The sequence below is a fragment of the Pseudonaja textilis genome, chromosome 1 (assembly GCF_049901715.1).
Source record: "Pseudonaja textilis isolate UNSWEBS1 chromosome 1, rPseTex1.2, whole genome shotgun sequence".
NCBI classification, from domain to species: Eukaryota; Metazoa; Chordata; class Lepidosauria; order Squamata; family Elapidae; genus Pseudonaja; species Pseudonaja textilis.
Window position 1 is genome coordinate 66,608,407 of NC_141990.1, and position 22,454 is coordinate 66,630,860.

The 22,454-nt window shown below is 35.3% G+C and overlaps 1 protein-coding gene across 11 annotated transcripts in view; it reads left to right on the forward strand.

Annotated features, from left to right (window-relative positions):
• Positions 1 to 22,454, forward strand: part of CEP170 (centrosomal protein 170) — an 81,346-nt gene that overhangs the window by 28,228 nt on the left and 30,664 nt on the right. For all 11 annotated transcript variants that reach the window (XM_087936868.1, XM_087936913.1, XM_087936861.1 and 8 more), the window contains exons 8-9: positions 7,546 to 8,013; positions 9,658 to 10,274. In XM_087936868.1, coding sequence (XP_087792994.1) covers positions 7,546 to 8,013; positions 9,658 to 10,274 — 1,085 coding nt within the window. The remainder of the gene's footprint in view (positions 1 to 7,545; positions 8,014 to 9,657; positions 10,275 to 22,454) is intronic.

Genomic DNA, 22,454 nt, shown 5'->3' on the forward strand with positions numbered 1-22,454 from the left:
ACAGAAGCATAAAGAGTAGTGTTTTGATGGCTTAGGGTTTTTCTCTATCTCTGTGGCAAATTGCTGGTCAAGTATAGCTTAATGCTATTAAGAACAGCCCAATTGCAATCCAGTTAAAATGTTTGTGGCTATTTGCAGTATTTCTAAGTGGAGCTGGCTAGCTCCAGCAAACCACGCATTTTAAATCAAGAATGGTTTGGCAAAACTAACATTAAAAATATTTAGTTCTATATGTTTATCAGTGTGCTTACAAATAAAGGATGAGTTATAGGAAAAGGAGATATCTGCTTATAATGTCAGAATGGGTGGAGTTATTAAATATGGAGATCTTGGTGCTCACTGAATGTGGATATTTTCTTAGAAGCATTTCATATTCCAGCTAAGTAACATAATCAGTGCTAAAAGGGAGTGAGGTTTGCTCTGATTATAAAAAATATAACTAATTAACTGACTTCAGAATTTTATTACATCTATTTGGGATATGTAATCTTTTTTAGAACAAGGATTACATTTAGCGTTCAGGTCACACTCCTGGCCAAAGTGGAAGAGACTAGCAGAACTAAATTTGATTTAATTTCAGTATATTACTTATTAAAATTAACTAAAATAGTTTACTGCCCATTTATTTAATAATTTATCCTTCTGTTACTGTATATTAAGAACGGCAGCTTGGTAGACTGAACTCAAGGTTTTTGAGACATATTATCATTTATACTAAAAGGGCAATATATTATTAGTTTCTCATTTAACACATTAGATATTGGATTGAGGTATTGTATGCATTTCAGAAATAAATACACATATCAAAATTGTTTTCCAGCAATATTCTGAAATTCTATTACAGTTAACAAAATAGATCTGTTTGATAATCTAAAATTGAGAGCTACTTCAGTGATCTCTACACAGAGCTGCACATAACTGATTTAATTGTTTTTTAAATAACTTTGATCAACCTATGTATCTGTTGAATCAGTAAAAATAAAAAAAGGTAGAAACCCTGAAGATTTAGGTTTGCCTTCATCTATGTGACCTTGAGTATTTGGGGAGCTAACCAGGGTTGACTTGGTTAGTAGACAGGGGCTTGTTTCAGACTTGTGAAACTGTTCACCAAACTGATTGAATATATTGAGCTTCAAAGAAAAAGACAAGTATCTGAACATTTTGAAAAATGATTGTTTTTCTAGCAATCTTGAATCTTGATGTATAAATTTCTACTATAACAATATTTAAAAATATATAGGCATGCATCAAAAGCTCTTAAATAGATTTAGAAGCTGTGCATGTGAAGAGAGAATTATCTTATTAATTGACAAATACTTACTAGAAAGGAGACTGAGAACAGGAAGGCACAGACTATATTTCCAATGGAGAATTTTTAAAAACAATCTGATTGAATTGAAAATCATTTTTATTCTTTTCTACCTAGTGGAATGTTGGAAAAATATGTAACTGAATTGGGAAGTTCTCCCCGTGCATTTGATCACTCTAAGATTTTGGAGGGGGAGGCTTCACTATATCTAACTGTCTTGGAGTTAGACAGTACCAGAATTGAATGAACTAAATAATTGGCTTCAATAATAAATTGTACATTGTTTTTCTTATATTAATTATACTGTATTTAAAGCAACTCAAAATAAGCTTAATAATGATATCAAATTAATCCATATTACCCTCCACTTTTCACTGTTTTTAAAATGGCAATTCATTGACTAGAAGAGAAAGGATGTACTGTAGTATGGCATGATTTAATAAGATTGAAATGCTAGATTACTTGCTGCTAAACCAACTAGATACAATTAGCTTTAATAGCCTTAAGATAATCAGATTATTTTAATACTTTTTTCTACCTACCATTATTGAAAACTTTGATGGAAAAATATTACTGAGGAGGCACAGTTGGCTCTAATCAAATTCAAGAGACACTATAGAATAATATTTTTATTGTACTATAGAGCATACTATAAATATTCATGAAGTGTTTGCTGATAATATAGGGTGTATATAATTAAGCACTTTGCTCTGTTTATTTTCACTTTTAAACTGCAGGTAGTCCTCGACTTACAACCACAATTGACCCCCAAATGCCTGTTGTTAAGTGAGATATTTGTTAAGTGAGCTTTGCCCCTTTTACGTCCTTTTTTGCCACAGTTAAGTGAATCACTGCAGTTGTTAAGTTACTAATATGGTTGTGAAGTGAATCTGGCTTCCGCATTGACTTTGCTTGTCAGAATGTCTCAAAAGGTGATTATACATATGAGTCAGTTGCCAAGTATCTGAATTTTGATCAGGTGACCATGGGGATGCTGCAGTTGTAAGGGTGAAAAAAATGCCCATAAGTTACTTTTTTCAGTTTCACTGTAACTTCTAACATTGTAACGGTCACTAAAGGAACTCTTGTAAGTCAAGGACTACCTGGATCTTCCTTTTTAATTCCCATTGAATTGTTCAGCCATTTACTTGTCAATACCTTGCTATTTAGTGCTCTTGCAAAAAGAAAGCAGAAAAATATGGCAATATGTTTATCTTCACCCTATTAAGAGGCTTAAGCTTTCATTTACCATTGGCAGTTAAATTGGCACTTCATAATCAAGATTTCCCATGTGGTGTGTTCTGAACACTTAAGTTATGGTGGATTTCATCATTCATGTATTCATCATTGAGTTCATCATACATGTTGTTGACTCAGGCCTTTCCTACAATTCCAAAAAAATACTGGTGTGATTATGACATTGAATAAGATGTGTAAAGTAAATTTTGCCCTTTAGATCTGGAAAATAATTCTGAAATTGTCTATAGAAAGATAAATAATTCTGTTTCTGCCCATATTGTACACAAATTTTAAACTGGTTTTATTTGACTATTATTTAACTTTTTGGGCTTACAGTGATTGCATAAAACGTTATTAAACAGAGATTTGCAGAACTAAACTCAGTTTTCAAAAATATATAGGCATAAATGCCTCATTTGTTTCTTCTCCCTCTGCTTCATTTTGTCGTTTCTGCAGCTGTCCATTGCACATTTACTTTTATCAAAGATCCCCCAACTTTCAGTAATATATCATCATGAGTATTTAGGAAAGCATGGGAGGTTTGTAAAAATCTGATCCTAGCAATCAGAAACACTATCATTGTATATAACCCAGTAAATAATGTGAAGCTTTGAAATAAAATTGGAACTAGAATCTATAGGACACCAATTATTAATGCAGTCTGTCTTTTCTAAAGGTTCAGTTCCTTTGAAAAATGTGAGAGATCACAACGTTTCTTAATGACTAAAGATGCCCTGGATTTTACTACAATTCTGCCATTACGCTGCCTGGGTGCTTGCACAGCCTTTAATGTTTAAATCAGTTTTTCGTCTTGTCACTGGTTTTTGTAATTTTAAACGACACTGCAGATTCCAGGCTAGTAAATTTTTCCATATCTAAATTTTTTTTTTGACTTCCTTAATTTTAATATTTATAAATGTGCTTCGGTTGTGTCTGAAAACGATCACAAAGCAATTGTCCTGGTATTTTAGCTTTGAATTTGCTATCATATAACTTCAATATAAGCATTTGAGGATACTTACCCCAAAAGAGCATCCCCAACAAATACGTCTCATCATTTAAAAACATTTGTGTCATTCTGTGTAAATATTTCTTCTCCTCCAAGTGCCAGTCCTTATGTTACAAAATTTGTTTCATTCACAAGCATAAGAAAGACGTGTGGAGATTCAAGAAAAACCGACATACAAAAATGTTATAAGGGAAAAGGGCAAAGATGGAGCAATGAGGATTGAACACACTTGGTGATCCTAGAATGCCAACTGACTTTTGTGGAAGGAAAGGCGGGGGCGGGAAATAACAACAAAGCAAGTATGAGAGAAAATACCTTGAAGTACTTTGGAAAGGACAGGGCTTGATGGCTACAACTCTACTTTAAGACTTACTGCAGGTTTCTCTTCTGAGGTAAACTTTAATGGAAATAATAAACCAAAACTTCTCAGAGGGAATGGGCCAACAAAACCTAACTAATTAGTAGTTTTTCATTAACATTTCTCAAACCTTCTGGTTATTGAAATAACTCTGCTATGCAGTTAAGTCGATTAGTTCATAGACTTGAAATTATTATTGACATGCTGAAGAATTTTGGCTAAAAGGCATTGTAAATCTTAACATTTTGGAATATTTTGGAAGTTTTAATTAATAAAAGCAACCTTTCCAACTTCATTTTAAGATTTATTTATTTAGATATTTTTTATCCCACCTTTATTACTTTTATAAACAATGCAGCAAACATTTATTTGTTTGTCAGATTTAGAGACAGTCACTCGCAAAGTGACTTGGTATACAATTTAAAACATTAATACCATACAAATATATTTCAATAAAAGTGAAAACAAGGACAAAACAATTAATATTTAAAAGTGGGGGGACTTCAAGGCGCTAACCAACCCCAATGTTGCATGCTTCTCTCCGAGCCTCACATGAATTGGCAGAGACAGGACTTCAAATGGTTCCAAAAAGCCAAGGGAGTGGGGGCTGCGTCACCTCTGGGCAGGCATGAGGGCAGCGAAGGCTCTCTTCCTGGGCTCCACCAGTTGAAATTCTTTAAGTGGAGATGTCTGTAACATACTTTCTCTTCTTGACTGGGTGGGACAGACTGATATAATGGGGAGAAGACAGTTCCACATGGTCCCATGTCATGTAGGGCTTTAAAGATCATAATAAATACCTTGAATTGGACCTGGAAGCAAACTGGCATACAAGTGTTACACGTGCCACTTTGAGATGTCCAGAATTGCGCATGTGCTCACGTTTTCTACCAGCCAGTTACACCATAACTGGGCTATAATCACTCAGGCAACTTTCCTGCCTAAGGTGGGACTAGAACTCAACCTCCTGTTTTCCAACCTGGTGCCTTAATCACTATACCTAACTGCTCCTCAATTTAGATTAGTAAATTTAAGTGGCTTGTTTTACGGTATAAAATTTATAACGAAGTTACAAAGTAAGTAGGAAATAACTTGGCCATCAAAGGAATTATTCTTTGCTGTCATTACTTTGTATGGACGATTGCTTCTCTCTACATAGAAACAATCTGTTGTGCTAACAAATATCATAAAACTTCAGTTTCATGTGCCTGCTACATAGAATTCTTTTCTTTTACAGAAACAATGGTTTTCATTTGTCTAAGTCCAAAATCCCATCCGGTCACAGGAAACACTATGCTTCAATTCAGTTTTTGGTCTTCCACAGTCTTTGCTATCAGCCGTCCCTGACTTCCTTACCCAGTTGCTCTTTACGCCTGTCATTCCTACCTTGTTATTAACTAATGCTGCTCCATGTCTGTCCTAAGCATTTATTGCTTCCTGCTGTGTTGTGCTTTCTTCCATTTCAAACAAAAGCTTGCTGTTCTCACTTCCAGAATCCTGGTTTCTGGTTTTGGATTCATATGTGCAATTAGCTATTCTCATACATATACAATTCATTTGCTATATTGACGGCTCTGCACTGTGTGTTAACCAAGCAACTGACCCATTTTGTTCCGCATCAGTGCTGCATTGTACGTACAATATCCTGGCAGAGAACTCCTTAACATTTTGCATGCCACAGTATAGTACTTACAGAGGTAAATGGATTTAACCACCAGAAATCTAGTAACTCTTTTCACTTTAAGAAGAGAAAAAATGAGAGATTTTATAAAAAGCTTATTGGGAGATCAATCTGAACAGTATGATCCTTTAAAATCTTTATATTCAGTGTTATTCTGGAAGACCTCAATTCACTCAGCAAGATTTATTCTACTCTTCATTTCTCCTCCCCCATAGCGTTAAAAATCTCAGCTCTCCTCTAGAAGTTCCTGCAACCATGTGGAACACATTTGGTGAATACATGGGGAAGAAGAAAAATTGTTTAGTTGATGGACACTATTCTTTTGATAACCAGAACTTAATCCACTGACTTTGATCCAAGGGTGTATTCTACATGGGCTATAGAAAACAGGATTCTGTATGAGGAGTTGTAGCATAAAAAACAAATTTGGTAACAGCTACCTAAACAACATCAAAAGGTTCTGCTTATCCAGGTGAACCTTTTTAATCTATAAAAAGATAGTTAAACACATAGGACTGGATATAAAGACAATCTTGTCCATACACACAGATAAACATGCTAGATTTGTTGGTTGGTTAAATTAATATTTTATAAATGCATATTCTCTCTCTCCCCACCCCCCAAAAAACACATTTTTGATCAGTTAAATTACTGAAATTTTCTTTTAATTGATCTGCATTTGTCTCTTTCCCAGAAAACAATAAATTGTACATTCCATTTTCTTCTGCTTGGAATCTTAACAGATTGTGCATAAAGCTGTGTGTCTCAACTGGATGTAATATAACCTTTCAAAATAAGATAAAAGTTTAACACTTTATCATTACTGTAAAGTAGTGGAAGCCTCAGCTACAAGATTTCTTTTAGATTGATGATCATACAATACTGTATGCTATTTCTAATTCATTACTACTGTCATTTATTTTTCAACTATAAAAATAGATACAGAGCTGTTTCCTGTTGCTATTCTAAGTAACCATTCTGTATAAATTAAATGTGATTATTTTTAAACAACATCATGAACTCTGCTTGCAGCTTGCTTTGTTAAGCATTTTAAAATGAATTCTGCATGATATGGGACCATTATTTCATCCATAGTATAAGCATATTGAAAAATTCCTAAAATGTTATTAATATCTTAAATTTTTCTTTTTGTTTTTTATAAGCATCTTAATTCAGCAATTTCAACCTACTATCCAATATTCTTTTCAGAAGCATTGCTTGTGGTTTTGGTCACATCTTTGACATGGCTGTCAAGCTTATTATGCTAATTGCATAATGTTTCACAAATGTTTTAACATTTATTCAGGATGTACAGTCTTCCTTCTTCTACTACATTCTTTGTTCATCAGAAAATAAGAAATGTACAGTTCCACGTGTTATAGGGTTGTTGTTGTTTTTTTGCTGTTGTAGTAAATTTTATTTTAAATTGATCTTTACTTCACTTCTGTAGTTTAAAATTTGGATTTTCAAAAAATTTCTGAAATCTTTGCATCCTCCTTTATTTACTTGATCTTTCCAGGAATATTTTTAAAATATAATATAACTAGGTATATTTAAAATATCCATTAAAGCTAAGTCTATACTTAGATTTCAATATTGACCATGGAGTTGGAAATACTTTCTAAAAAATCATCTCTTTGACATCACCTCTGACTTCAGTAAATGAAGGCAACATTTGACATCAATAAATCTAACAGATTCCAAATTTTCTCTGGATTCCTCATGAACTTCCAATTGGGCATGCTAGTTTTATTGCATGTCTCCAGAATTAAAATACCAACAAGGTGAAGAAAAATGGCAGTTCTGAAGCTGTTTTTCATTTTTTTTCTGCACAAACTTATATTTCTTTTTCAAGAATTTTCACCTGGCTTTCATACTGATTCTGAAATTCCTTGAAGACTTGGGTTGCACAATATTGGAGAATTCAATTTCTTTATTTTTCTTAATAGGAGGCAGCACAGATGGCAAGCAAGCTGAGGAGCAATGTGCAGCTGCAACCGGAGAAGAAACTTATCCTTTTTGTAGGGAACCAAGTTATTTTGAAATCCCTACAAAGGAAGCCCAGCAACATTCACAAACACCTGAGGGTACTATTCATGAGATCCCAACAAAAGATACACACATAGCAGGGGCGGGGCATGCTTCATTTACTATTGAATTTGATAACAGCACCCCAGGAAAAGTAACCATCAAAGATCATGTCACAAAATTCACTCCAGATCAGCGTCCCAAGCCTAAGAAGTCTCCTTCTGGTGCTCAGGATCTCTCTGGGCTTCAAACTGTGATGATGGCACCGGAAAGTAAAGTGGCAAACTGGTTAGCACAAAACAATCCCCCAACAATGATGTGGGAAGCCTCAGAAGAAGATTCAAAAAGTATTAAGAGTGATGTTCCAGTCTACTTGAAGAGACTGAAAGGTAAAATAAAGAATTTCAGCTTTATTTCTTTTGCCTTGAACACATAATGTAAGTATACTTGCTAGAATTGTATACAGTTACTACACTTCATTGGAATTCTTACAGATCAAGACTTTTTAATAAAAGCATTTTGATTAATAACAAATTGTAGCAGGACCAAAACATTGTGCTTGTCAAAACTTGTAATGTTAATGCAAACATTATTACAGTTACAAAATAAACATTTCCTTTAAAACCTGTATACATAAACTGGTATAATTTTCCAATAATGTTTTATAATAGAATTCAAGTGAAAGTAGGATTTTTGGTATTTTTGTATTCATAACTAAAAGAAACAAACTAAATGTTTTCAGCTAAAAGTAGATGTAATGATTATAATGGTTAAAATATAAATATAAAGCTAATGGGCAGATTCCAAACAACGGTTCTATGAATATAGGACATTCTAGAATTTATTTATTTTTTTGTTTTGTTTTTTAAAAACACCTTGTGTTTTGGATATTTCTGGAGGTACCCTTCAAAAGTTGTGATCTAATGCTGATGGGTTATCAGAAGGTATTGTACTGCTGAATGTAGAATGCATTGCAGTAATGTACGGTATTGAACATCTTGTATGCAATCCCTAGCCATGTGTTGTCAGTACTTCCAGCTTTGACTTAGATAATATGCATCTAAGAGGCCAAGAAACAATTACTGACTGTTATAAAGTAATTGTTATATAGACTGTTGTGAAGATGAAAGCATGTTATTCAGGGCTTGTCTTTTCTGGTCAAGAAAGAATATTAAAGCTTACTCAGTATCTAGATCACAACTGTGTTTTGTGGTTTTAAAGGGACAAAATAGTACATTTTTACAGCCAATCAACTTTATGAAGAAACCTTGAGAAGTTATTCAATTTATGTAGGGGAAATTCTTGTTGATCATCATGGCATATTTTTACTGTACAGACTTCCATATTATATAGTTGCTTTATACTTATTCAGGTAGATATTTTATGTTCATTTAGACATTTTTTCATGTGATTCTAAATTACATTTTAAAATCAGATATATAAAAATTAATATCGTGTTTATCTCTTGTTTCTATGTGAATTTTCACAAGAACTATTTAATTAAAGCAAAAAAATCTTAAGTTTTATCAGTATTAATGCAAATGAAGGAATGTATTTTGTAAACCGAAGGGATAGGTCTAAGTTTTCTGCAAATTAAATAATTAACAGGTGTAAAACCTAGACTGGTTATTTCTTTTTGCTTTCTACTTTTCATGAACATTTAGAAGTAAGTTTTCTTCCCTAGTTCATGAGTTATTTGTAACAAGGGGTTAATATATTTTGATTGAAAATTATCTCTTGTGCCCTCATAGTATAGTGTTCAGATTTCATCAGAACATGATTGGTTAAGAACTGAATGTCTTTTGAATAAGGCAATTCAAACACTTGCTGGTGAGCTGGCAAATGACTCCATTATTGTATAGCAAGTCTGAATGAGGGTGTTGTTGCTATGGGAAGCCTGAAGACTTGTTAACTAACGAACTGTTGAGTGTCTAACAGAGAACCAAATACTGTATTTGTATGAACTTTGGAATGCTCTTTTTACATTATGCTGACTATAGAGAGCTAGATTTTTCTTTTCTTTGTCTTTGCAGGAAATAAACATGATGATGGAACACAGAGTGATTCAGAAAATGTTGGGGCACACAAGCTCTACAGTAAATGTGCTGCACTTGAAGATCATTTAAAGCATCATTATACTGAACAGAAAAAATTACATTCAAAAGTTCTGAATGTAGAGAAACATTCTGATCAACCTGTTTTAAGTCAGACTGCCTTTATGATTGAGTTCTTTGATGAAGGCCATCCCCGGAAAAGGAGATCGTATTCTTTTTCTCAAAATATAGGAGGTTTGTGCCCTGAAACGCCTTCTCCAGCATCCCTTGCAAGAACTGAAAAAGTGAAACCTCCCCCATCATCGGCACAGAACAGCTCCACCCAGCACAGGGCGGTGCATGCAAAACTTTTCAAGCAAAAATCAGAAGAGCCTTCTGCTGTACTACCTTTCTTACAAAGTGCATTGTTAAGAAGTTCAGGAAGCCTGGGGCATAGACCAAGTCCAAACGAGGACATGGAGAAGAAGCTACAAACTCAGCTTGTTCCCGTGAATCTTGAAAAGGATGATGATGACCAAAGTGATAAAGGTACTTACACTATTGAACTGGAAAATCCTAACGCAGAGGAGATGGAAGCACGCAAGATGATTGATAAGGTAAGTCGTATAAATATTTGCTGTTTTAATTAACTATTATTTGTGATGGACTTGATAGGATAATAACCATGGTAGTGGTTATTGGACTAAAGGTGTTGTGATACCTTTCTTCAGAAAGATACTACTCACAAAGCAAAACTGTTACTATCTTGTGCAGTGTTTTCCCAAGCTGTTGCTAGTACACAGTTCCAGTTTTGCTTAATCCTAATGTACTGCTTTAATAGTGCCTTTAATATGTGCCTTGTTTTTTAAAATTTGTTTTCCAGAACTGATGTGAATTTATGTCAAGGTTTTTTATTTCCTCCATAGCAAATGAAATGAAATAAGGTAATATTGCCTGATTTATAAGTTGCCTTGTGTTGAGTTTACAGTTAAATATTTTTAAACAACTTGTATAATTGTAGAAATCAAGACTTTTCTATGTTGCTTACTTGTGCGCTCCTTTTAAGTTAAATCATTTCAGAAATAACTAAGTTGAACTCCGAAAAATAAATTAAAACATTTTTTTAATGCTACATATTTATCAATTTAGAATAATTATAATTCAAAATTAAGAGTCATTAACAACATACCAGCAATAGTAGTAATTTTTTATCATGTTAACAAACACACTTTTGTGCCAACTTTAAAAAGTATTTTATGTTTTATTGGGTCAGTGTTGACTCCTGACAACTACTTGGACAAGTCTCTGCAATTTTCTTTGCAGGATTTTTTGGAAGTGGTTTGCCGTTGTCTCTTTTCTAGGGTTGAGAGAGAGGCATTGATCCAAGGCACACAAATGGCTTTGTGATTAAAGCAGGACTAGAAGTCACAGTCTCCCACTTTGTAACTCAGTGCTTCTACTACTACGACATACTGGTTCCCTAAGTATATTTAGGTTGAAAATACAGTATCTGGGATGCTATAAATTATTAGTGTTGCTGCAGTTTGTTGAAAATACTGCTTCAAACTTCTAATTTTGGTACATCTATTGCCTGATCATGATAGTTTTTTATAAAAATTAAAATATGTAGCAATAATATAGAAGCATAATAAAATCCTCTGTTCATGCAAAAGCTTTTTAGCATCAGAGATATCTGTTTAGGAATGAAATGTGAAAGATTGCTGTTTGACTATTTGTTGTTGTTTTTCTTGTTGCATACTGAAAATATTAAAAACATAAACTTGAAAGCTATAAAGGTTTTTCTCAATGTAGCAATAGTTGTCCGTTTATGTGGGAACAAATATCCATGCTGTAAATCATGGGTCTTCAAACTTGACAGCCTTAAGATTGTGGACTTCAACTCCCAGAATTCTTCCTCTAGACATGTTACTCAGGAATTCTGGGGTTGAAGTCCACAAGTCTTAAACTTGCCAGGTTTGAAGACCCTTGCTGTAAATGATCAGTTATGAATAATAATAGATATATAAATGATTGTCACACTGTTACATTGATTGTCCTTAGATTTTAACTTAGATGCATTTTATTTTACTTTTTGTAAGAAGGTGGATATTTTCCTTTATTAAGTATAATCGAGAATTTAAGGCAAATCCAATGGGTTAGAACCAGAATATGATTTCTACAAGTAGAAGACTTCTTTTTCGTTGGGAGAATTGAAAATCAGTCATAGTTCCTGTTGATTAAAGGAGATTAAGAGGGAACATAGCAATTCATTTTTCTCTCTCTTCTTGGCAGGGAGAGCTTTGTGAGTACATGAGTGGAAATCTGCTCTTAGGTAATCTAATATGTTTTTGGTCAGCATAGAACTCTCCTTCCTAATATTTGGATTATGACGATATTTCACTCAAGCTTCCTTCTTGGTTTTAATAGTAACCGTGGTTGCGTAGCTTTTTGAAACTCATTAAATTGGAAAACAAGGAAGAGCTGTGAATGATTTTGGTTATGTTTTCATATTACTCATCCCATCTGGATTCTATTTTAGTTCAGAGCTTGAGTTAATTTTTTCAAGACTGAACTTGAATTCATAGTTTTTTGGGGTGGGGGGGACCAATTCTTCAAGAACCTGATCAGTTTTTAATTATAACTACTGATTTTTCATTTTGTAGAAAGAGTCCATAAATGATATAAAATTTAAAATTTGTAGTTTTTAATATAGTGGTAGAAAATGTTATTCACGATCAAGAAAACAGAAAAAAATAAATACTATGACAACCAGAATAGTTCATGTTGTTTTTAAACTCCTGTAATGCTTATATCATAATTTCCTGGCTGCTATCCTTAGAAATAAAATCCCCTTCTGAATGGACATTACAGCAATTCTATGGATCCTAGTAGGCTACAACTTATTTTACAAATCTAGTATGTAATACTTCAAAGGAGCTAATATTTCACAATGCCATACGTATACATGAATGAGCTTGGAAAATATTCTACTACAATTCTAAATACCATTCTAAGAAATACAGTACTTGAAAAAAATGTGTGTGTGTGTGTGTGTATTTCAGTAAAGAGAGCATTTCATATATATGTCAAATTGAGAAACCAAGTATTCTTTAACATTTTATTATCTGAAACATAGGTCATTCTCATAACAGCTTGAGTCACTATTTTTTAATCATTATTCTTTACTATTTCTGGTGAATTATTCCATGTTTGCATTTCTTAATATGGCCATTTATATATAAACCTTAAAGTTTAAATGCACTAAATGGTCTCAATTCTGTGTGTAATTCAGTCTGCATCTGGATGATAATTCTAGGATAGAAATAAGACTTGAACAAGAAAGAAAGTAGTTTTCTTTGAAACTCGGTTTTGCTCTTACTCTCTGTTGGCTTTACTACCAAGAATGAGAGACACATGCAGCTACTACATTACTTTTTTTCTTTTCTTATTAGAAAAATAAATTCAGTGCAGTAGCAGTGAAGTCCTGCAGCTCTGAGTTATTTTTGTCGGTTTTATCACTTGCATTGTGGAACATGGTTTACAGTAGTCCTTTCCAATAGCCAGTTTGGTATGTTCTTAGAAGTATTGCATGCTCCCAGTCTACTGCACTATGAGGAGAGAACCAAGGTCAGAATGGGAATTGCACAATTTGGGATGGAGAGAAGAGGGTCCTAGCAAAATATCTCTCTGTGGTCTCCTCCTCCTCCTCCTCCTCCTCCTCCTCCTCCTCCTCTTCTTCTTCTTCTTCTTCTTCTCCTTCTCCTCCTCCTTCTTCCTCTCTCTCTCTCTCTCTCCCCCTCTTTCCTTCCCTCTCTCTCTCTCTCTGTGTAAGTACATACAAAGATACTGATACAGATATAAATAAATAGATACTGATCTTTTAAACAAATTTTGTTTATGCCATAGTTATTAGCAAATTAGATTTAAAAGGCTTAAAGTTACCTTGTATCATTTGATAAGAACAGGTTCCATGAGGGCCTTGCAAAAACAGGAAAGAAATTGTGGCTACTTTTCATTGATATATTGTTTAGTCATATCATGCATTAATAGAATAAAGATGACTTTTTAAGAAAAATTATTTCAGTGGGAAACTGATCAAACTTCTGGATTTTACTTGGTGAAAGTGCTTCAAGTTCTATAGTGTAGGGGGAGGGGACAACCCTGAAAGCACACTCTTGGAGGCATTATCTATTTTTAAAGGATTTGCCAAGCAGGATGAAGTAGGATGGCAGCAAACTCATTGCCTGTATTTAAAATCATTGGCAGGCTGCCATGTACCTATTGGCATTAGCAGGGCACAGATGTTACATGGACCCACACCTGACCCATTGTAACATTTCCTTAAAGGAACTGAGGGGATGAAGAAAGAAGAAGAATGGGGGCTGGGCAGAGAAAATTGGCAAGGGAAAGAAGAGTTGGATCACAGTGGAAAAAGAAAACTAGCATGCACACACAGAAAAAGAGCAGATCTCAACAAATGGGAAGAGAGTGGAGGACAAAGTAGAGCAATTTGACAAATGGAGGAAGAGGAAGGGATTGGTTATCTTATTTTAAAGCTTGAAAAGGGATGAAACAATAGCATCACAAAGAAAGAGGCTTAGTAACAGGATTCCTGTATCCAAAGTCACAGGAAAAGACAGCTGAGGAAGGGAGTTAGCACTAGATTTGTAAAGGTGTGGGAAAAAACAGTGAAAATTCCTGTGTCTGGGGTAAATCTTTCCTGGATATCTTCCTCAGGAAGTACAAATTGGATTAAAAGAGAAGGTTTAAAATAATAGCCATATCAATAGTGAAGTTATCCATCTACAGCAGGGGTGTCAAACTTGATTTCAGTGAGGGCCGGTCCTTCATTGTTTCCAGGGTGGCCCTGCGGACCAGATCTAAGCACCCCCCCATGCCTTTTGATACCCCTGATCTATAGTATACAGGTACTTCTCGACTTACAAAGTTCATTTAATGACTTCAAAGTTACAACAGTGATGAAATAAGTGACTTATGACCATTTTTCACACTTACAAGCATTGCAGCATCCCCATGTTCACCTGATCAAAATTCAGATGCTTGGCCACTGTTTCATATTTATAATGATTGCAGTGTTTCAGGGTCATGGGATCACCTTCTGACAAGCAAAGTCAATGGGGAAGCCAGATACACTTGACAGCTGTATTACTAACTTAATAACTGCAACGATTCACTTAACAACTGTGGCAAGAAAGGTCATAAAATGGGGCAAAACTAACTTAACAAATGTATCACTTAACAAGATAAATTGTGGGCTCAATTGTAGTCGTAAGCTGAGGACTACCTGTACTGCTGTTCTCCTATATTGTCTGACCTGAAAGATGTTTTATAATATGTGTCCCATTGGAATAGCTTCCTATTTCAAACAAATCCCATGTGCATAGGTTAAAATCATGCCAGATTCTAAATCTCCCGAGAAACTGGTTGTTACTTGAATTAGTTTCATCAATCTGCCCCCCACCTCCACACCAAAATGTATTGGGGGGCACACCAAATGTTTAAATTCTCATTTTTCATAACCATGGCTAACAGTCTCAATCGTTATGGCAATTTTTGTGTTGTATTTAGATTTATTTGCATTGGCTGCTGGCTGTGTGTGTACACTTGAAACAGAGAGTGGTGAAGAATTTGTACATACTCAAGACTGATTTAGACTTGCCCACATACCCACACTTGCAAAAGGCTTAATGCGTAAGCAGAGATTGCAGAAGATTGCAGACGGCTGTTGCAAACCTTCCAAATCCCAACTGCAGTGTTGTGCGGAAGTGTGCTGATTAGTCAATCCAACTTCTTAGTCTGTGCTTACTGTTTGAGGGACTACTAGCTGGAAGGTTAAAATTCACTGACATAAAAAAAAACACTTATGTAATTGTCCTTGAATGACAGATCCATACATTTCCTCATGTTCAGTGCAGAAGAAATCTGCTCTGATCCTTAGTGTTTATAAGTAACTGGTACTGCTTGACTTGATAAATACCATGTTTAATATTAGTAGATGTGTATGTTCCTATTTTATAAATTGAATTGCAGTAAATGTTTTGGTTTTCTACTTCTATGTTACTCATATTTTACATATTTTATATTATTGTACGTATGTTATTTTGTTACTGTTTACAATTATTTTTATTCATTTTTCTCTAGCATTGTTGTGTGACCTAATTCCACCCATTTTATAGATTTGTGCTGATTGTTCTGACAAATTATATAATCAACTGTCAGTGTTCCTTTTGCAAGAATCTCACAAAGGTTAAATGTGTCTTTAATGACAACGGTCTCTTTTGCAATCCCAGTTTAAATGCCATGTTTTAAATTAATGCTGTAATATTCTTTACATTTAGATTTATATTATTTTTGTAACTATTTCAGTTATTCAGGTGATATTTGCTACTGTGAATTCCTGTTATACAACAGAGACGATTACTTATTGTGTATTTAATAATGTAAAGAGAATGTTTCTTTAGTTCCATATTCCCATTGTGTATTTGCTATTAAACCAGTAAGAAGATGCTTATTATATATGATAACATAGTCATGGTTATATACTTTATTAAATCCTGCATATTTTCATCATGTTCATCCTCAACTGAATCTGATCCAAATCAGAAATTACCAAAATTTGTAATAGTAATTAGTGTTAATAATAATAAGTACATAACAGATATTTCAGAGCTTCATAAAACAATTCATGCTCTGGATCAGGGGTCGCCAACCTTTTCAACCTCAGGGACCACCAAACTCATAATTTTAAATCCCGAGGACCACTAATATGATTTTTTTTTAAAAAAGTAATATATTTAATATAAAATTTTTATAAATATAAATTGAATATTAAACATAATTTTTATTATACACACACACACACACACACACACACACAAATGCTTATTTAATTATAACAAAATTGTAAATGCTTAATCATAACTGTGGGGCAGAGTGAAGGGAAAGGAGGGGCCTCTCATCCTTTGGGCGGGGAAAAAGGGAGGATTTAAGAAGCCACATGGTGCCTGGAGGCTGGGAAGATCTGGACGGGGAGGAACTGGCTCCCCCTCAAACGGAAGAAAAGCAGAGCCATCTCATATCTCCCCCAAATCAGAGGAAACCTCTCCCTCCTTTGCCAGGTGTGGCTGTCTGGAGTTAGTTGAGGGAGGGAAGGAGTGCCAGGCTAGAATCGCCAACGGGCTCCTAATAACCAGGCAACACCCCCTCCCTTCAGCTTCCACATAAGAAGAGGACTCCCCGAGGTGAAGCTCCAGATTTCTCCTGTCCCTTCCAAGCAGAAAAGGGTCCCTCCCTGTGTGGAGACTGAAGGGTGGGGGGGTGGAGTCCAGAAAAGCTGGAGCTCTCGCCTGCACAAACAGGTTGGTTATTAGGAGCCCGTCTTCCACAGAGTTCTTTTGGTTTGGGCATTTGGTCTCTCCCACCCCGCCCCATGCCAAAGGAAAGCCAGCTGGGCTTCTCCTTCCCTCCTACCCTTCCCTCCACTCAATCTTACTTTGGGACAGAGGAGAGCACGCTGGAAACGTGTTGGCTTTTCCAACATGCCATTCTCCGGCGCTCACTCGCAATTCTTCATGTTCCTCTGAGCGGGAAGAGCAGCCCTGACGTCTCTGCTGCCTCCCCCCAGGAAAAGAAAGCAAGCAGAAACAGCTCTCACTGGGGCGAAAGAGCAGAGACCGGAAGGCACAGGCAACAGAAAGTGGCACTTTTCAAAGGCAGTAGTTTCCGTCTTCTCTTGTCTGTGCCTTCCTCGATCTCAGCTCTTTCGCCCCAGCAAGAGCTATGTTTCTGCTTGTTTTTCCTGTGCTTTCCCTGGGCAGCGATGGCTTGGGCTGGCGGGGGGAGCGGGCAGCAGAGCAGAGCCCCAAGAGGGATGAGAAAACTGACACCAATGCCCCATTTTGGACCTCTGAACTGGATGGTAAGCACAGACTTGCCCCCTCCTGCCCCTCCCACCACCACCAGCCAGTACTGTTCTTGCCCTGGGCCATCCCTACAGCCCATGGCCATCGAGGAAGAGCCCAGGCCAGGAGAGGCAAGCTGAAAGGTACAGAAGTGCTGCACGAATGCAAGTAGAGCAGCATTCCTGCACCTTTCGGCCATCTCCATTGCTGCTTCAGCCCGCCTGTGCTGCCAGCCCCCTCTTGCTGCAATAGCACTATTACCTCATCCTGCCCAGCAAGGGCTGCGCTGCTTTTTGGAGGTTTGCGCTCGGCCGAAGGGTGGGAGCCAGCAGGTGGGTGGGCTTTGGGGGGGTGCTTTGGGGAGACATTTCTCTGCAGCCCACCAAAATTTTCTCATGGCCCACCAGTGGGTCGCAGCCCACCAGTTGGCGACCACTGCTCTGGATCCCTTTAGTGAAACATAGTCACATGGTCACTATTTGGATTCATGCCTTCTCTGACATGTTACCTGCCTTATTGAATAATTTTCCCCAATGTTAAATGGCCCAACTCTGCTGACCTTCTAGAACCGGGATCTCCAACCTTGGCAACTTTAAGACTTGTGGACTTCAGTGCCCAAAGTTCCTTAGCCAGAGAACTCCGGGAGTTGAAGGCCGCAAGTCTTAAAGTTGCCATGGTTGGAGACCCCTGAATGCTGATGGAGCCTAGCACATGTGTATTTATATTGGGAGAGAAATTTTTAAGAAGCCCCAAGTAATTTTCTTAAAGGGTATTATATTTTATAACTTTTTCATCACCCTTTAGGATGAACAGCCACATAAATCTGTTTAATACATAAATAATAACTATGTAAAATACATATATTTAGATATATAGACATAGATCCTGAAATAATATCTATTCTATCCCCCCTTTATGAAATTAATACGCATCTGGTGCCCAGACAAGTCATGTATCTAGCCTCTAAAAACAAATCTGTTTAATTTCAAGAACAGTGCTCTATCATGAATCTCATATAAAGACCGGGTCCCATTCTCACGATAGGTCTTTAAATTATTCACAATTAGGGCTGAGCACATCCTTTGAAAAAAGTGGTTTGTAATGCACTCATTTTTAGTGGTCCTATTGATCATGATGTTCAATCAAGTCCAATTCTTGGCGATTCTATGCATCACTTTCCTCCTCATTTTCTCAATCTTGTATGGCTTCTTTTAATTATTTTATGCTTTGGCTGGTGTTAGCTTTAATGTCTAGCCACAGTTTAGTGGCCAAACTGATGTTCTTGCTTTTCCATACGCAATTCATGTTCATCACTGTTATGTGATCCAGGGCAATTCAATGCTTTATTTCTGGACTGCCTTCACTGCTTTGATCAATCAATAAGTTACTTTCTGAATTGCCTTCACTGCTTTGATCAATCCTAAGAAGGGAATGCAGTCTTGCATATATTCAATCTCTTTACTGTCAATTCTAATGTATTCAGTCTTTTCACTGTCAATTCCAATTTTGGCATTCATCAATTGTTATTTTGACATTTGCTTGCAATGGACTTGAGTATTGTGTTTTTGATGTTCAAGAAGAGGCCAAATCTCTAACTTTTGTCTTTAAAGGTTTTGATCAGATATTTCACGCTTTCTTTGTTTTTTTCTAGAGAATAATTGTGTGGTCAGCATAGCTTATCAAAGATCAATCTTTACTCTGATTTTCCAGCTTCCTCACAATAACTTCCATATACAGGCTGAATATTTAATAATTGTTGTTGTTGTTGTTGTTGTTATTGTTGTTGTTATTATTATTATTATTATTATTAACTCTTTACCAGGGACTCCCCCATTTTAAGTTACATGTGAACTCTCCTGGCACTTACTTGGAACTTCCACAACTTTGGTTTCCTGGGAAAGACCTGTGCGTCTTCAGGCTACAATGGCAACTGGTACTACGAGGATTGTTATTGCTAAGCAGTGCAATCACTTGATATTACACTTCATAACTACATCACTTAACATCAGCAATCCTGATCCCAATTGCCACCATAATCTGAGGACTAGTTATTGAAGTTAGTTATTGGGAAGAGCAGAGATCCCCAGGATGCATTTCAGCTGCAGTTGTCAATTGTAGATTGTAGGTATCTCAGATCTGACTTGGCATTATACTTTTGTATTAATGAGAAATTGTTGAAAATATAGGAAGAAACCAATAACAGTTTAGTATAGTCAGATAAAGAGCAACTTACTAAAATCCAGGCCTAAAAAGGAAAGCTTACCAGGCAGCTATAAGTCATTAATGCTGAAGTGAGGCAGCTTCCCCCAGGAAGGAATAATATCCTATTATATTATTAAATTAAGTCGCTCTTTTAATCTACCATGTCATTGGTTTTCTGTTAATTTTAAAATTCAGTAACAGTATAATGTTTGTGTGCATGTTTATCTTGTGCAATGGAATGACTTTACATCAAGGTACTTTATTAACAAAATCATTTATTTCAAAATCATTTATAACAAAATCATTTATGCACAGAAAAATAAATACAGTCAGGCTTTCTTAGTACTTAAATGGGAAGCCCCTGGCTGTTGTGTGTATTAAGAAAAAAAATTAAACATTAAACAAAAAATCCCAGAAGATTATGTCAAACCATTTCCATACTGTTAAGAAAGACTCAAATTTGACTTTGGGGAGTATTTTTTAATAGAAATGATGAAGTTCTGGTTCTTTTGAAGGTCTCAAGCAGAGATAGAACTGAAAACAGCTATAGTGATATAACTTCATTTCTAATTAGTAAATATATCTATAATGTTTGTATAAGTGTATCCTTATGAAGTGTTAAGCACCCTAGTTCTAGAAAATGTATGTATAATGTGGAGAAATATATTGCTATTTTTTTCTTCACAAAATCTCAATCTTCAGGATCCCCAAATTTCATGTGGCATATTTATACAGAGATCTTTTCCATATGATACCAGAACATAGGCTGTATGTAAATACAATGGCGCTTTATTGGCAAATAGCAAGATTTTACTATGCAAGTAGTCCTCAACTTACAACCACAATTGAACCCATAATTTCTGTTGCTAAGTGAGAAATTTGTTAAGTGAGTTTTGCCCCATCTTATGTCCTTTCTTGCCACAGTTGTTAAGTGAACCATTACATTTGTTAAATTAGTAACATGTTTGTTAAGTGAACCTGGCTTCCCAATTGACTGGTTGTCAGAAGGTCACAAAAGGCGATCACATGACTGGGACCATCATAAATATGAATCAGTTGCCAAGTGTCTGAATTTTCATCACATGACAATGCGGATGCTGTAATGGTTGTAAGTGTGAGAAACAGTCATAAGTCACATTTTTCAGTGATGTTGCAACTTTGAAAGGTCACTAAACAAATTGTTGTAACTCGAGGACTACGTGTGTGTATGTGTATGTATATACACATACACACACACACATATGAAAAATCCACATTTTCAACATTGAGCATGAGATACAAATTTTAAGAATGCTCAGAAATAGCATTCCAATATCTTTTTTAATATTTTGAATTATGGGTCCCCATGCGATACCAAATAATTTTTATACTTCCCTTTGATTCTGAATCCTTTGAGTGTTTGGAACTAATACAGCGTGATGGATTATGGCACAGCATTTAAGAAGACTATCAGTGTCTTGTGTGGTAAAGCAAATATTTATAAATATGCTGTGGAAAAGAGAGTATTTAATAGGTTGGAGTAAGTAGTTGATACAATTTGCACATATTAAATGTGGAGAATTTTAAGCTGATCTCCATTGAAACAGACTTCAGGAAAAAAAAAGGATTTTCTGTTTGGATTCTAATAATACTCAAGATGGTTTAAGTTCTTCCTCGGGATGACAGATAAAAAGAAGATCATTGTGGCACAACCATTTGTCTGAAATGGTACTACATAGAGTTTCCTGCTTGAGCTTGGACTAAAAGACCTCCAAGGTCCCTTCTAACACTGTTATTCTGTTACTGTTATTACTATAGTATAAATGTATGATAACATATACTTTTCATCAAATGTATGACATCTCCTTATGTAGAGGATTTTATCCAAGGCGAAAGCTTGTATAAAGTCACAGCTTTCAGATTTTAATAGGTTCACATAAGAAACACACAAACAAAAGAAATCAAACAACATGACTTTTTTTAAAAAAGGAAAACAATGAAAAGGGATTACAATAAATATTTAAATATGATATATATTTTATAGAGTTTTTCTAAAGACATGTTTTTCTAAAGACATTTAAATTTGCATGAAATTTTAAAATCTGGTATTTTTTAATCCTTGTATAGAAGAAGATACTTTTCAGATCGAATTCTTGTCAGATAATTTCAGTGCCACATAAAAATATATTTTGGAACAGTAGCACTAAATGCTGTTTTTCAGTAATTTCATTGTTATTGCAAAATTTACACACTGGGTTTCTTAGACTTAATACATTTATGCCAAGCATACATACATTTACCCAGAGTTAAAAGAGCAAGAACAGAAATATGTCTAGTTTTTATGGTCCATCTCTTTCATAACAGAATATATCATTTAATCCATACAATAATAAATACATGATATACATTACACACAAATCAAAAGTTTCAGTACATGAGGCACAAAAGGATTGCTTAAAACTTTTCAGAAGTAATTCTTATATTGTTTAAAATTACAGCATTCATAGATGAGACTGGTTTATGGGTGCAATCCAATGGTATGTTTCTGTCACTAGAAGCAATTTCTCCATCCTTCTGCAACAAGCCATCACAAAACCTAAAAAAAAAACATTTTCAGGAGTTCTCTAATCCATTTCACTAGATTTAGAAAGTATTCTGGAAATTGCAGCAGAGGCAAGAAAGTCTTCTTGTATT